The sequence below is a fragment of the Acartia tonsa genome, chromosome 6 (assembly GCF_053477335.1).
Source record: "Acartia tonsa isolate MP-2025a chromosome 6, ASM5347733v1, whole genome shotgun sequence".
Lineage (NCBI taxonomy): Eukaryota > Metazoa > Arthropoda > Copepoda > Calanoida > Acartiidae > Acartia > Acartia tonsa.
In genome coordinates, this window is record NC_137265.1 from 52,725,855 (window position 1) to 52,742,411 (window position 16,557).

Sequence of the window (16,557 nt, forward strand, 5' to 3'; positions counted from 1 at the left end):
TGCCATTCAAATTTTGGCGCGCAAGTGTTAAACCTTCTCTTCTCCTCCCCCCCCCCCCCCCCCCCCCAACTAAACCATCAAACCTGGCCGCGGCACTTTTTTATAATTAGGTTAGTTTAGGTTACAGGGGCTAGTATTAAGTTTTGCATTCCATAGGCGCTTAAAATCGTTGGTTTTACTGTTTGATTTCAGAGTCTCACTTAGAAAAAATTAATTTATTAATTAATATGTTTAAAATTACAAATATATCTCCCCTTTTTAATTTATTATAAAAATATAGAGGACTGCCCAAATTTTGGCGCGAAAGTGGATATTAAGATAGAAACAGTTAAATTTAAAGGTAAAGATCCCACTCTCTTAAATCCTTCCCCCACCTCTATTAGGAATGCACATAAAATAATTGAAATTACTGTCCCTTTTTAATTGTTGCTGTTTACCCCCTAATAAATTGTGAAAAAGGGTATGGGGTAAAAACTCCTGTAAGCCAGTAATCTTCTGTCATTGCTGGTAACTTGGAAAATTTGCAGATTGCCAGCTAACAGGATCCTAGGATTTAGTGGAATTTGCGTGCTGCTGGATCCAGGAATCTTGTAATATTGCCAGGAACCAGGAAGCATTCGTTACCAGCAATATTTTACCATGAACTGCAGTAGATCCAATATTTCTATTTAGGAGGGTTGACTTCCCATTACTTCATAGGGCGAAGCCCCTAGAGGCTAGGGGCGAAGCCGCTAGTATTATTATAAAGTATAAAAATTTAGCAAAAATATTTTTTTCTATTGCAATTTCTCTCGTTTGTGGTTGAGGTTGTTGATGTTGTAACCATCCCCCAAATAGTCTTAAACAGTTTATGAACATATAAGAAGAAGCTTCACTGTAAAAAAAAACATATTGGTCCTGCGATCAGTGAGTTGTTAAGCTACAGACAGACATACAGAATACCTGTTGCTTGGAAATGAATATTATAAGGAAATAAAAATAGATGAAAAGATTAAAATGTTTTATAATGGTCCACGAAAAGTTTTTGGCTATTTAGTGGGGGGTTGTAATAAAAATAAGACATTACTAAAAGTATGGACGAACCTCTAGTAATATGCTGATAAAAAGGACACTTCTTAGATATAATTGATTTATTAAGTAGCGTCGCTACTTAAATATATTTCATAACATTAAAACACCTTTTTAAGAAACGTACATTATTATATTAAGTGATAAAAGCGTATTTGTAATACATTGATTAACTCCAGTATCCCCTTATTTTAGAAGTGAACCAATATAATGCCCACCTCTTAAATATCTTACAAACGTTACTTTTTTTTTATTCTGTTATCATATTATTCTAAGACTCCCTACATATAAGATAAATGATATATATATACCAAAAGATCTTATTTTAATGTATCCATGAACCAAATCTTGTTTAATGATGTGCATGATTATATTGAAAAACGCCCTTTTAGACAACCAACCAAGTGATTGCACAACCTTTGTCTGGAAGTCCAAAATACATGAAAACAAGTTGCGTTTGTTTTGGACCAAGGCATTCCCCCTACTATTTTTGAAGCGCACCTGACGTTATCGTCTTTAGTTATGACGTGGTGTTTCGCCAAGACTCGAACCTATCACCTTCCCGACAACGAAGTTATAACATAAGACTGCCGTCAGATTGTAATTATAATACCTATTATCTATAATTTGTCAGTCATAACCACGTTTAGTTCACATCAATCATCTCATATTTATACCATCTGATACCAACAATGAAATTAATTCGGAAAAAAAATCACGAAAACTACGTGTATTCAGCTATCGATGGGGGACAACACATAGTAAAATTGACAACCTCTGCATTTGCCCACCAAACATTATTTTAGATTTATTTCGCTTATTATTTATACCTTATTCCTGCATTAATACTTTTCTTTTTAACCCTAAAGTCGATATAAAACAATGAATTTGTATGTTAGCTTAAAGTGTCCAAATTTAAATGGGCATTTTAATCGACACACAAAAAATAGGAAACTGCTAATTATCTAAACAGCGTTATCATAAAACATTATTTTGTGGTTATTTGAAAGATATTATGAAATCAATATCATTTCATTAAGTTTTATTTGATTTATACTTTAGTTTATTATAATAATTCAAACTTAATTTGTATAAAAAAGTAAAATATATTAATTTATGTGAATTAAATGATTAAAAATGACGAGCTATGGTACAATAAAGACAGAGGGAAATAGGTAAATTAATAAATAACTTATATGGTAAAAAATTAATTAAAATTGTTATACATCTTTGAAATGAATCAGAAAACACTAGGTATTTTCAAAATAAATTTAATAGTAAATATTGAGTATATTTTTTGAGTTAAGAATATTATTGATTATCCATTTATATAAGACAATAAGGTATTTTATAAGTTCACTAAGATCTCTGACCTTATCGAGATCTACATTTTAGAGAAGCTTTTCATGGGTCCTTGACAGTTTTAGAAAACGCTTTTGTATTTATTTCATTCAATTAAAAGAGTCTTTAGATGCCAGGGGAAAAAATGTAATACGTATAGATATATAACTCACATCTTGTGGACCATTTTCGTCTACTAGCAAATTGCTTTCTGCTCTTTTGTAGCAAATTGGCTGTGTTGATATTTACGATCCTATTGGTTGATATTCAAGACCCAATTGATAGTCGGCACAAGACCAACGAGTTGGAGTCATATAATCATTTAACCCCTTCCCTCTCTATTGTTTTACTCTTATACTAGGTGTAAAGTTTCTAATACTTTAATATATGAAAAATATTTCTACGTTGCACACTATACTTAGCTTTTTAATGTTCTGTATTATCCAGGCTTGTAAAAGCATTTTCCCTGAAGAAGTTTGTGGCTGGACTGTGCATTTTTGTTCTTGCTACTTTAGGGTAAGTCATTTTTAGAATGCTAAGCTTCTCTACATTTACGATCTATTTGTATGTCCATAACGGATAGCTTTAATAGATAATGTATAAATGTTAAAATAATAATTCGATATAAAAAAACGCCTTTCTTCAATTATTTGTAAATTGGAAATAGAATCAACTTTTTAAAAAATCATTACAAATATAAAAGTCGATAGTCCATTTAAATCATGTTTATTTTTATTTTTTCCCCCAATCTTTTATGAAGTAAAAAATTTACTGATAAGCCGGTTTAGAGATCTTTTAGACAGAAAGGAAAGACAAATACCTGATTTATATAAAAAGTTTTATCAAGTACAAGCGGCTGCGCCCATATCATATAGGAGGTATGTATTCGAAAGCAGAAAAATGCCTAAAACCAACCCGGACCCTTTTTTAAAGCTTGCATAAATTGTTCAGTAGTTATCTTAATCTAAAAGTAGATCAAAAAAAATCCCTACTACTACTATATAATAGGATAACAGTTCTTGTTTTGACGATAATCGACGACACAGAAGAATTTGTCCCAGATGAAAGTTCAGATACATTATCTGATTTCAAATTTTCAGCAAAGGTGAGGTTTTTTTTTAATTTACCTTCCAATTACGGACTTTCTGTTAAAGATTATAGAGTTGCTACGCTTCTTAAATTGTACCTAACTGATGTCAGAATCATCATGCAAAGTTTGAAAGCTATATGACAATTCTAAATTATTCGTTACGGACGGATGGACCGATCCTAATTATAGAAAAGCTTCGCTTTCCAAAAAAATTGTAATACTTTAGGTTAACCTATCGGATAAACTTATTGAGGCCTTTAGGGGGGGATCGATCGACCCTTTTATAAGGATGATTTTTCAGATTTTTGAGTGATAGTAACCTTCCCTAAAATAGTTATAAACTTCTAAGGGCCTAAAGGATGCTACACCCCTAGTTGTTTAGTCCGAAATCGTGTTTTTAAAAGCGAAGCTTTTCTATAATTAGGGTCGGTCCGTCCGTCCGTACGTCCGTCCGTTCGAGATAGTTAGCTTTTATTCGTTAATTTAAGCATGTTAGAATTGTCCTATCGATTTCAAACTTTGCATGGTGATTTCTGTAGTAGTTAGGTACGATTTAGAAAGCGTAGCAACTCTATAATCATTACCAAAATGTCCGTACGTCCATTTTAAACATGTTGATTTTTTTACTTTTTTAAATAGCTTTTTTCGTTAATTTAGGCATATTAGAATTGTCCTATCGATTTCAAATTTTGCATGGTAATTCCTGTAATAGTTAGGTACGATTTAGAAAGCGTAGCAACTCTATAATCATTACCAGAATGTCCGTACGTCCATTTTAAACATGTTGATTTTTCTACTTTTTTAACAACAAATTTTTATATGATCTAATTATCCGTTTGATCTGATATTTGGTATATTGATTCCTGGGACAACAAAGAACAATATTTCAAGTGAAGCAACTCTATAATCAAGCCCTAAAGTGTAAGTATGATAAACATTATCCTGTATCAAGCAGTTTTTCAACAAATTTACTTACATTTTTGCTTCGAATCTTATACTTTTATATTCTGATTATTCAGTTCAGACACTATACAAGTATTAATGTCCGTTTGTCCTACCGTTTCAGTGCTTCGCTTTTATGGATGTTGTCATCCTTGTTATAATATGAATTTACATGGAAAAGTGCATGTAAAATATTCCACTAGTAATCAGACTTTTAGTATTTTAAAGTAAAAATCTCAAAATTGGTTAACTTTATGAGGAAATACTTAAAGAAAAAAACTTTTCAATACCCTAAAGAAAATGAAAATTATTCCTAGTTGTTGAAATAAAAAGAAGCATTTTTCTTCCTTATACTTTTACTTAGAATATCTTAATCTTCTAAAAACAAACATTTTTGGGGTATACAAACAAAGGCTTAAAAGGGAAGATACTCTTTAATGATAAGGTCCCCTCACACCCAAGTAAGTATTATTTCAAATTAGATAGTACAATCTTTATGATGGTGTCATAAAACAGCAAAACTTACTCTCAGTTCTTTTATTGACTAAAGAAATTATTAAATTGTTTTCTTTTTTGGTTAAAAATTTAATAAAATGATTGAAGTATTTTTTAATATATTGAAATTATTAGCTATAGATATTTTGATTTTTTGTAATTTTGTAAAAACATCAAATGCATATGGGCCATGTAGAGAGTTATTAATGATATTCTTCAGCTGTCCAAATGTAAAGTGTGGGTTTAAATCATAAACTTATATTTTATAGTTATGCTTATGTATAATCTATTAAAAAGGATATAATCTAAAGAAAACATTCACATTAAATAGATTATGTTTTAGTAAACTAATTCAGAATTAAAAAGAATATAGAATAATCATATGAGATAAGCCACGCTGCATTTTAGTGTTAATTTTAATTACAGATTAAAAGTTATTAAACATAATTGTTTAATATGTTTTATGTGGTTCCATTGGAATTCAGTCCACACGGGATTCAACCCACGGAATTCAGCCCAGCGGGATTCAACCCAACGGTATTCAGCCCACACGGGATTCAACCCACAGGATTCAGCCCACACGGAATTCAGCCCACATGGGACTCAACCCACGGAATTCAGTCCATACGGGACTCAACCCACGGAATTCAGTCCATACGGGACTCAACCCACAGAATTCAGTCCATACGGGACTCAACCCACGGAATTCAGTCCACACGGGATTCAACCCATTATATATCTAAAATTACCAGTTTGCAAAAATATTTTTTTTTTAAATTTGAGAACTAAATTTTTAGAAAATTAAAAAAAAAGTTTTAAGTTTATGTAATTTTTTTTTACTGTAGAAATTATTTTCTAAAATATGCTTTATAAAAAAATTTGAGAAAAAAAAAATTATTTTCTAAAAATTTGTTCCTTAAATTTGAAAAAAAAATTATTTGTTTTTAAAACTGAGAATTCAGTCCACACGAAATTCAACCCAAATATATATGAAATTCTCAGTTTTAAAAACAAATAATTTTTTTTTTCAAAGAAGTTGTATCAACTTTTTTGCTTTTTATTTAAGATAGCTAGCCGGTCCTTTCAGTAAGTAGTAGATGTAAAATTTTTCATAGAATTCAGATATGCAATCGGTTTTTTTTGTAGACCTCTTATCTTTTAAGTAATTTAAGTTTTTTAAAAAAATAATTAAGTCGGTTTTAAGGTACTAAAACGCAACAAAATAAAAGAAGAAAATGGCCAGTATGAACAAAAATAGTAAGATCTTTAATTTGACACCTTACTTTTAAAATTCTGTTGAGTAATTATTGAAAAAATCTATTTTTTTAACCTCGGTTTAATAAAAACTTTAGACCTAAATATTTTCTCAAACAGACATAAAAAACATGGGTTCATATATACCTTTAGAATCAGAAAAATATTACGAATCTATTCTAAGCAAAATTGAAAAAGTTTTATAAAACTATAATAAAAAAAAATAAGTTTATTTTAAGAATCATAATTTTCGGCTTTAAAGGGTTAGCTTGAACCAAACCTGAACAAAACCTAAACAAAAGACAATGCAATGTAGCAGATATTTTTTAAACACAAGAAACAATAATGTATTTTTAACTGCATTGTTTTGAAGTTTATAAACAGACTGATGCATATTTGTTCATAATTTTTCATTCTTTACATGTTCTTTAATATGACTATATTTATTGTAGTATCTATTGTATATATTGTATGAACGTTCTCCTTTTTTTCTGGCAATTCTATAGGTTAATTTTATAGATTAAGCTTCCCGATTCGTCAATTTTTGCGATTTGTGATTGGCTAGTTTAGTAGTTACAATTCTTAAAATAACTTTTTTATTTTTTCTATTTTTTATTACAATTTTTTTAAACTTTTTCAATTTTGCTTACAATGGATTCATATTATTTTTCTCATTCTAATGGTATATATGAACCCATATTTTTTATGTCTGTATGAGAAAATATTTAGGTTTAATGTTTTGATTAAACCGAGGTTAAAAAAATAGATTTTTTCAACAATTACTCATCAGAATTTTAAAAGTAAGGTGTCAAATTAAAGATCTTACTATTTTTGTTTATACTGGCTATTTTCTTCTTTTATTTTGTTGCGTTTTAGTACCTTAAAACCGACTAAATTATTTTTTAAAAAAACTTAAATTACTTAAAAAATAAGAGGTCTACAAAAAAACCGATTGCATATCTGAATTCTATGAAAAATTTTACATCTACTACTTACTGAAAGGACCGGCTAGCTATCTTAAATAAAAAGCAAAAAAGTTGATACAACTTCTTTGAGAAACAAATTTTTAGAAAATAATTCTTTTTTCTCAAATTTTTATAAAGCATATTTTATAAAATAATTTCTAAAAATAAAAAAAATTTACATAAACTTTTTAAAAAAAAATTCTAAAAATTTTGTTCTCAAATTTAAAATTTTTTTTTTTTTTTCAAACTGGTAATTTTACATATATAATGGGTTGAATCCCGTGTGGACTGAATTCCATGGGTTGAGTCCCATATGGACTGAATTCTGTGGGTTGAGTCCCGTATGGACTGAATTCCGTGGGTTGAGTCCCGTATGGACTGAATTCCGTGGGTTGAGTCCCGTATGGACTGAATACCGTGGGTTGAATCCCGTGTGGGCTGAATACCGCGGGTTGAATCCCGTGTGGGCTGAATACTGTTGGGTTGAATCCCGCTGGGCTGAATTCCGTGGGTTGAATCCCGTGTGGGCTGAATTCCAATGGAACCGTTTTATGTTTATTAAAAGTTATTATTCATTAAGAAGTATTGCTTTCCCATTCCCATTCTTCAGTAATCTATACTATTTCAAGAAAGAATAACCCTTTTATTGTGGATTATGGGAGAGGGTAGATGGGGTAGGGGAAAGAAAAAGGGAATGCAAACGGTCAACTAGAAAGAAAGAAGATAGACAGCAATTTGTTTGGGGTTTTTTAAAAAAAGGGGTAGGACAATATCCAGAAAAAATCTTACAATGCAACAAAAAAAATGTTTGAGTATTTTTAGTATTAATGGTTAAGATTTTTAATTACATTCAATTAGTAATCTAAAAAAAATTTTCATTTTAAGATTATAAAAAAGTTGGTTTATAATTTATTTGAAATGTGTTGGTCTTATATAGCTAGGATTGGAAACTTTAGCTGTTTTCTTTAAACATTATGATAAATCCTCTGTAGACTTAGATTCACTCAGTTTTCTATTAACATTTTACATAGCAAGACAGAAGACAGAAATTTTTGAAGATATCTCAAACAAAGAAACAAAGAAATGATTAACTTCATGAAAGCTTCTAAAAATGCAAAGGTGTATAAATTATAAATTGTTATCTAAGTTTAGAATAAGTAACTTAGATATATTATTTATTTTTTTTACAATTTTGCTTTTCAACAATTTTAAGAATACTTTTGAATAAATGCATATAAACCAACTATTCAAAGGTTTTTCCTTTTTTTGTAAACTTTAGATAGTTATGAAAAAAGTGAAAACTTGCAATCATCATGGTTTATAACATCTTGAAATTAATTCCTATATCTTTTTGTATAAGAAAAATTTGATTTTATTCTACCAATGATATCAGTTTTTATGTGTTATAGAAATCTTTTCCAAAGCGAAAAAACATACTTAAAAATATTTGAACTAAAAATATATTTTGATATATGTTAATTGTTTATTTTTGTGTGTGGATGAATGTAAATAGGGTAGAGGTAAGGATTTTTAGTGGAAGGGGTGGAATTAGAGAATAGGGAAACTGTGGGAAAAAGGGAAGGTGGCTGAACCAAATAAAGGGATGAGGAAAGAAAAAGGGTCAATAAAGGGTGGGGGGCCGGCTAAAAGGGGGATGGTGGATAAAGGTGGGAAAGGGTGGATAAAGCAGGGGAGGGGGTGCAAATTAAAGAAAGGGAAGAATGGCGATGTCCAGAAGGAGGAGTGGGTAATTAGGGGAAAGGGGTTAGTTAAAGGGTTAATTCTAAAAAGGGAAAGAACAGGTTGTTGACAAAGGAGTGCCAAACTAACCCACGCGGTAGGGGCGTGATTTAAATATATATAGTACACAATTTATCTAAACTTAATTTAGGGGGTTACATATTATTACAACGTAGTTATAAGACTTGGGTAGCAATAAAATGAGATGTTGGGTATCCCTCTAACTGAACCGATTTTTGATTAGTCAACGGATCTAAATTTATCTCAGCCAGGATATAATTAAAAGCCTAAATCAGCCAAGGATTAGCTGAGTACAATAGTTTTAAACTAAAAAAAATAAAAACAAACAGCTAAATGAGGAATTGCGTCTTTCTCTTTTTATCGACAGACGCACTTGGATATATTATTTTCATAATTATATGTATTTCCCATGTTAGCGTCACCTTATGTGTAAATTTGGTGAGCTACATTTTTGAGTAGCGTTGTTAAGTTAGGATGGAAGAATTTTGTAATGAAAGCGAAAGTGGGGTAGAGGATAAGGGATGGGGTAAAACGGGTTATCAAAAAACCAAAATTTCTTGCCAGTGGAACAAATTCAACCAAAGAACAATGTCAAGAAAGGATAGAGGGGATTTTAAAAGGGATTAAATACAAGGGTTAAAGGTCAGATAAAGTAAATAATTTGTCAACTGATATCTAGTTGTTTATCTGAAAAGAAAATTATATTCCTATTAATATATTATTATTCCCCTTTAATATTTTCTTCCCCTTTCTGAAAAAAACGTCTCACACCACAAATAAATTCTATTACAATTTAAGCACAGTAATTTTCTGAAACTTAATGACTATCATCAACTTTAAACATTACTGTAATAGTATTCTACTAATTTTGTGATTTCAAAAGACTAGGGACTGTAAAGAAGAATTATATCGATTTAGCAGTTATCGAGAACCTTCGGTACAAACAGATATAAATTAGACATCCTGTTACTTTTATATGTTTGATTTTTTTGACCAGGACTTTAAATATATTGAATTACTATCTTTACTATTTGACTTACTCAGATTTACGACATCATCAAATATATATTCCTTCAGAATTACAAGGGTTCGATCCTTAAACATTATCATTTCAATTTTAATAAGAACTCTAGTGTATTTAGTTTAGTTTAGAGGTTTGGGATTACTATCTTTACTATTTGACTTACTCAGGTTTACGACATCATTAAAAATATATTCCTTCAGAATTACAATGGTTCAATCCTTATATTTTAACAAAATATTGATTAAACCTTAGTCTATAGTCCTTTTATTTAAAGGTAATAGGATATCTGTGTACCTTTACCAAAGCATCTTGCTCGAACAATATGGTTTTCATTTACAGTTAAGCTTTGGCATATATCCTAGATAGTTATTAAAAACTATTTTTTGGGAGGTTACCACCACCCACCCAAGAAAAATAACCACTGGAAAAATTGACGGCACCAAAAATACTCTTTTACTTTTCTTTTTGAAAATAATATGTATTGTTTCTTATATTAAATACCCCTAGATAACTCAAGGGGCGTTTCCGCTAGCACTTCTTATTTTTAAGAATCGGTCTATAAAACCCTTTCTCTAGGCTTAACACAATATATGTCAACATAAGTAGCGCAACAAGATCCAGATAAACAAATTTAGCAAATATAAGGTATAGCTGGTAATGTCATTAAATCACAAAATATTACAATTTCGTAAATATCCAATTTGATTTAATCAACCAACAGAATTAGTTTAATCAAAGCTATATACATTTTCTTTACTATCAGAACTGTTTTTAATCTAGCAAATATTTATGAATTTTGTAATAACCCTACTTTTTTTGCAAACAAAAGGAGAATTTGATTTATATTGATTGGTTAGCTAGGTTGGTTTCCAGGGATATAGGGATACATAAATGGGAGATATATCTCGCTCTGTTCTTCTTGTTAGTGAAGTTTTCTATGCATTATAGGATGTTTTTATCTACCTTAAACAGAATTTATTTTGATTGGTTAGGTTGTTTTCAAGGGATAGACGGATGCATAATTCACAGATAAATCAGTTTTTACATTATACATTTTTTAGCTGTTTTGGAGGGGGTATGTCAAAACTTTACGTTTATCTTCAAGAAATTTGATTTTATTTTCATTGCTATTTGCCTTTCTTCCTGATTCTATTATCAGATTGAGTAAAAATTTCTAATTTGTAGATAACTACAATCTTTTTTACGTAATTTTTTCAATTGAATGCAGATTCATAAAAGTATCTTAAAGCTTACCTATGTTTATATATCTATTTATACCTTTGCAGAAGATTTTTTTACTGTGAATTTATCTATCTATTGATAAATATAAATCCAACCACTTATAAATATCCATATATTGACTGATCGATTTAATATATTTGCTTATCTTTCTATCAGTGTTCTTTATTTATTATCAATCCATTTGTTTATTCATCTATTTGATCATATATCTATCTTCCATTAGTATATCTATCCATTTATGAATCTAATTATTATTAATCTATCTATCATAACTTTTGTCCATATTTTTATCTCCCTATCTATCAATAAATTAATATACCTATCGATGTATCAATATATCTATTTATCTAAATATGATTTTATATAAATAATAAATATATCTATCTATTGTTTTAATCTACTCAAGTGTATCTATCTATTTCTAGGGTATGGTAGCAGCAGACGCAGCCCCCTGCGCCCCTGTAGGAGTATCCATCCTGGAAGCTGGTGGCACAGCCGTAGACGCGGCTGTGGCAACGCTTTTCTGTAATGGAGTTGTCCATAGCGAGAGCATGGGCATAGGTAACATTTGTAAAAGTTGTGAAATAAATTAATACTCACCCCATTTTATATTCTTTGGTAGTTGAAATATTGGGTAAAGGGACCTTAAAGAATAAGATTCTTGAAGATAATTATAAGAAACTTCCAATCATGATAAACAAATTTTGGACACGTCAAGTTTTTAACCAACCAATGTTCAAAATGTTAAAAATTCAATAAAACTAACCAAAGATTTTCAGCTGATTAATAAGCTGATGTAGATATAAAACATTGGGTACCAATGTAATTTACTGCTCAGTGTCCATTTCCTCTCTTAATTCAAAGGCCAAGAATTTATAATATTACCAAACACTTCTTTAAAGTCAAAGATACACAAATTAAAATAAGCCACTCAAAACTATATTCAATCTTGTTTGTTTGGTACAAACTAGAAATGTCTAAACTTTTAATTGTTATTTATAGAATGTTTATCATAATTGGGGATAAACCTCAAATTATCGTCCATCATCTTAACCAATAAGATCTCCCATTGGACTGTTTATTACACTAGTCCCCAAGGTTTTAATATGTTTTTTATTCGTTGAATTAACAATTTAAGCGAATTTTCATGAGTTTTGTCCAAACGTTTCAACCAATAATTGTAAACTACATAAGAGGGAATTTTGTGCATCATCATTGTTGATTTACATCAATTTATCGTCCATTGTCTTATCCCTCTAGATTCCTTACTTATTCATACACCTTGCATATTTGATTTTAGGGGGAGGATTTTTAATGACAATCTTTGATTCTAAATCTGGACAAGTTTACACTTTAAATGCCAGGTATACAGGTTCATTTGTAGCGAAACTAATCTTTAGTTAGGATGTGTCCGTCTGTCTGTTCATAGTGTTTCGTCTCTCTTGCTTTAAAACTAGATGTCTAAACTTTTTAATGAATATTTTAACCCTTAACGGTCGGGGAAGGGGGGGGGGGCGTTGAACGCCCCCCCATCCGGTTTTTTCTATCTCATTTTCTGTGTGTGAAAGATAAAGAGCCCAAACTGCTTGACTTTTTAAGTATGGGTATGACACATAACTGAGAGTTGAATTTTTTTGAAAATCTCCATCCTGGCGGGCACAGGATGCCAGCAAACCTGGCAGGGTCATCCAGGTAAAGAGCAAAAATATTTTTTGGACTTAAACAAAGCATTGTATCTTACCAAATTACTAAAATATCCTTTAGTAGTACATCCTCATCTTAAATACAGGTGTTCAAGTCAATTTTAGGTTCCAGGTATGATCCTGCAGGTCCTGATCCTCCAGGTCTCCAGAAATCTTAAAAAGGCTCCTGTGGCCGCAATTTTTGACTTAGAGACTTCAAATTTTAAACTTAAGCTTTTCTTACATGTCTAGATAATGTATTAAAATTTCATAAAGATCCGCCGCCGTTTTCCCGCCGACCGCTGACTGCGGCGGCTGGCAGCTGCCAAGTACAGCTGCGGCCGCTGACATTTATGTTTAATATTTCAAATGTAAAATTTACATGAAAATAAACATTTTCGGCAAAAAATTGTTCTTCTAGCTTCAAAAATAAAAAAATTACAGCCGTTTGAAATTTTTAAGTAAAAAAGGACCTAAAAACAAAGGTTGTTAAATAAAAGGGTGAAGGAAGCGAAAATTGACTTAGACTTATAAAAGGTCGGAAATTCATCATAACACAGGGGCCATGCACAAAATTTGTTAGCCCTCTAGCTCTAATAGGAACTGAGATAATAAGGGGGGGCGTTGAACGCCCCCCCCTCCCCCCGACTGATTAAGGTGCGGCAAGGGGCCCGACTGTTAAGGGTTACAGAAAAGCTACTCTACTTAAACTACCTACTCAATTTGGTACTTGTTAGGTAGAGATTCATTTGTAGCGAAGCTAATCTATAACTAGGATGTATCTGTACGTCTGTCTGTCTGTTCATAAGCAAGGGTTTTTATAAACAAATTTCAAAGTGGAATATATAAACTTTTATTTTTATGTAAGTCAAATTAGATATAAAAAAAACTTTTTAAACCTTTTTTTCTTATTTTAGAGAAACAGCACCGGCCTTAACAAGTAGGGATATGTTTGGAAACAATAGTGATCTAGCTTATAAGGTGATTACAAAAACAAGAAGGTTTTTTTTGTCGCGTTGCAATAACAATTATTAAATTTTCTTATTTTGTTAATTACATTTTCATTAGTTATTTCATTTAACTTTAGTTCATTAATAAGTAAATATTTAAAAATCTACTAATTTCAAGAAAAAATTATCATATGTTCTAAATGACACTATATTTTAGGGACCTTTATCAGTTGCAGTGCCTGGTGAAATAGCTGGCTATGTACAGGTAAACACACAGACATACAAATGCAACTTATAGAGCTTTACTTATTTAAAAAGACGTTTTAGTATGGTCATATCTATATCTTAAAGTCTTATAAGAGAGAGAGAGAGATGGATCGGAAGAGAGAAAAAAGAAAGAAAGAAAGATAGATAAATAGAAAAAACACAGAAAGATATAAAAAGTTAAGGATTTGACCGACAGAAAAAGATATCTAGAAAAGGCACAAAGTCACATTACATACAGACACAATGACTATTAGAGTAGATTTCTTATTAGGGATTATTAATTAATTACCTATATATTCTAAAATTTCTAATAGGACATTAAGAAAAATGGAGGATAAATTAATTTGCCTATAAATTCTGTTTTTGTAAGCATATAAAAAATGGGGGAAAATATAGATTATTCATCTGCCATTGTCTTTTCCCTATGTCTCTATATACATATAAGTCTAGAAGAGATATATTTTAGTTAAATTAATCTTTTGTTCTCTATCTTTTATGGCTTTTCCGATAAAAGGTATTGGCCAGGAAATACAGGGATTTATAAATAGAAAATTGATATTACTCCATAAAATGATTAAAATCTATTAACAGTTATGATTGTATTACTAGCAAAATGGAATATAAATCACTCCCTTTTGTTTTAGGGGTTTAAAAAACGCATCAAACATTATTAAAATTTCTAAATATTTTTAGCTTTTTTTCTGTTTACTAAATTAATCAAAATTATAAATCTTATTCCATCAAAAAACTTAAGTTTTAAATCGGGTACTATTAAGCCCCAAAGGATTAGGACAAATTAATTATGGACACTTCAGGGATCCCCTGCAGGGGGAAAGCATAGGTAAAAAAAAACTTTTTAATTTCATGGGCCAATATTATAAATATAAAAAGAGAGGGTACACAATTTGGAAATAAATCCGTATCATGGACCCATACTATACAAGAATGAGTTCCAAATAGGGAGCATTACAGACAGACAGACAGCAGGACGGAGAGACATACAGACATACATTTATAATTTATTTTACATTGTCTTATCCCTTAGTCCCTGATATTTGTCTAGGTGCTAGAAAGATTTGGAAATAAATCCTTATCATGAATGTAGACTATATAAGAAAGCATTACATAGAGACAGACAGAAAGGCGTAAGAACAGACAAACACAAGCTATTATATTACATTGTCTTATCCCTTATTTCCTGACATTTGTCTAGGCTCGAGAAAGATTTGCAAATAAATCCGTATCATGGACCCAGATTATTCAAGAAAGCATTACAGAGAGACAGACAGAAAGGCGTAAGGACAGACAGACATAATCTTTTATATTACATTGTCTTATCCCTTATTCCCTGATATTTGTCTAGGCACGAGAAAGATTTGGAAATAAATCCGTATCATGGGCCCAGATTATCCAGCCTACCATAGGAAATATAAAAATGGACTTAAAGATTTTAGTAACAAAGCTACTCTGTAATGCCAATTGAAATCCAGTCAGATGATCTGTTTCAGTAGTCTATTCTTAAGATCTTCATAATTACTGAGCTGTTTGGGTTCTCTATTTTAGGCAATCTTCAAATAGTTCCCGTTTTGGGTTTAGGCTATTTCATTTTCAGAATTAAGACTTTCTTAAAATACAGAGGCCCTAAATGATAGGGGCTCAACAGCTAGTATGTAATATAGCAATAACAAATCAATATAGCATTAAAAAAGACTGTAAAACAGTAATAATTTAATATCTAATATCTAATAAGTGAAAAGTAGGATTAAAATATTTTAAAAGACTAAAAACCCTTTAATTAAATAGCCTTTGTCTGTAATACCTAATTGAGTATTTCGAAGATCTGCGCCTGTTTGAAGGCAAATACATTTCTCTACACTTATTTTTAGTATCAAGTGTCAGATATAGCAGCAGTAGCAACTACCTTTTATCAAATGCAGTATAGACATAGTTATAAAATAATGATAGTCCATTTATATTATTGTGTAAAGATATGTGTAAAAATGGGATACCTGTTACAAAATCATTTGCTGATACTATTGAGTAAGTACAATTTTGAAAGAGGTTAAATATGATTTCTATTTTTCCCAAAACACATCAGTGAAAAAAAATCATGGAGTCAGGGAACATTAGACTTTACAGGGACTGTGAACGTAAATTTTTCTCATCTTAATATCAAATCTTAACATTATCTCAAAAACGCGCTTTTGTTTGCTTAAAAACGGCTTTTTCCGACGATTTTTATAAGGTAAAGGGAAAGGAAGAAATTTTCCGTATTATATAAAAAGTGCATTAAATTGCTTTTTTCTCCCATTAAAGCTAAAATTAAACTTTTTCATGTGGTTCTTGATTTTCCTAATGGTTAAGCTGACTTTTAACCCAATCCTTGCTTTAAACCAAAATGTATAGTTACTTAGAAATTGATAAAATAAGCAATATTTTTTATTGAAAACCAAATACAATAACAAAGCTAGAAACA

General features: G+C 30.5%; 1 protein-coding gene across 4 annotated transcripts in view; it reads left to right on the forward strand.

Annotated features, from left to right (window-relative positions):
- Positions 1–2,098: 2,098 nt before the first annotated feature.
- The window catches only part of LOC145322920 (scoloptoxin SSD14-like), a 31,259-nt gene continuing 16,800 nt past the window's right edge, over positions 2,099–16,557 (forward strand). For all 4 annotated transcript variants that reach the window (XM_080165281.1, XM_080165284.1, XM_080165282.1 and 1 more), the window contains exons 1-9: positions 2,099–2,243; positions 2,857–2,925; positions 3,418–3,514; positions 11,608–11,743; positions 12,483–12,546; positions 13,782–13,845; positions 14,032–14,079; positions 15,445–15,503; positions 16,068–16,121. In XM_080165281.1, the coding sequence (XP_080021407.1) occupies positions 2,206–2,243; positions 2,857–2,925; positions 3,418–3,514; positions 11,608–11,743; positions 12,483–12,546; positions 13,782–13,845; positions 14,032–14,079; positions 15,445–15,503; positions 16,068–16,121 (629 nt within the window). In that variant the 5' untranslated portion in view covers positions 2,099–2,205. The remainder of the gene's footprint in view (positions 2,244–2,856; positions 2,926–3,417; positions 3,515–11,607; positions 11,744–12,482; positions 12,547–13,781; positions 13,846–14,031; positions 14,080–15,444; positions 15,504–16,067; positions 16,122–16,557) is intronic.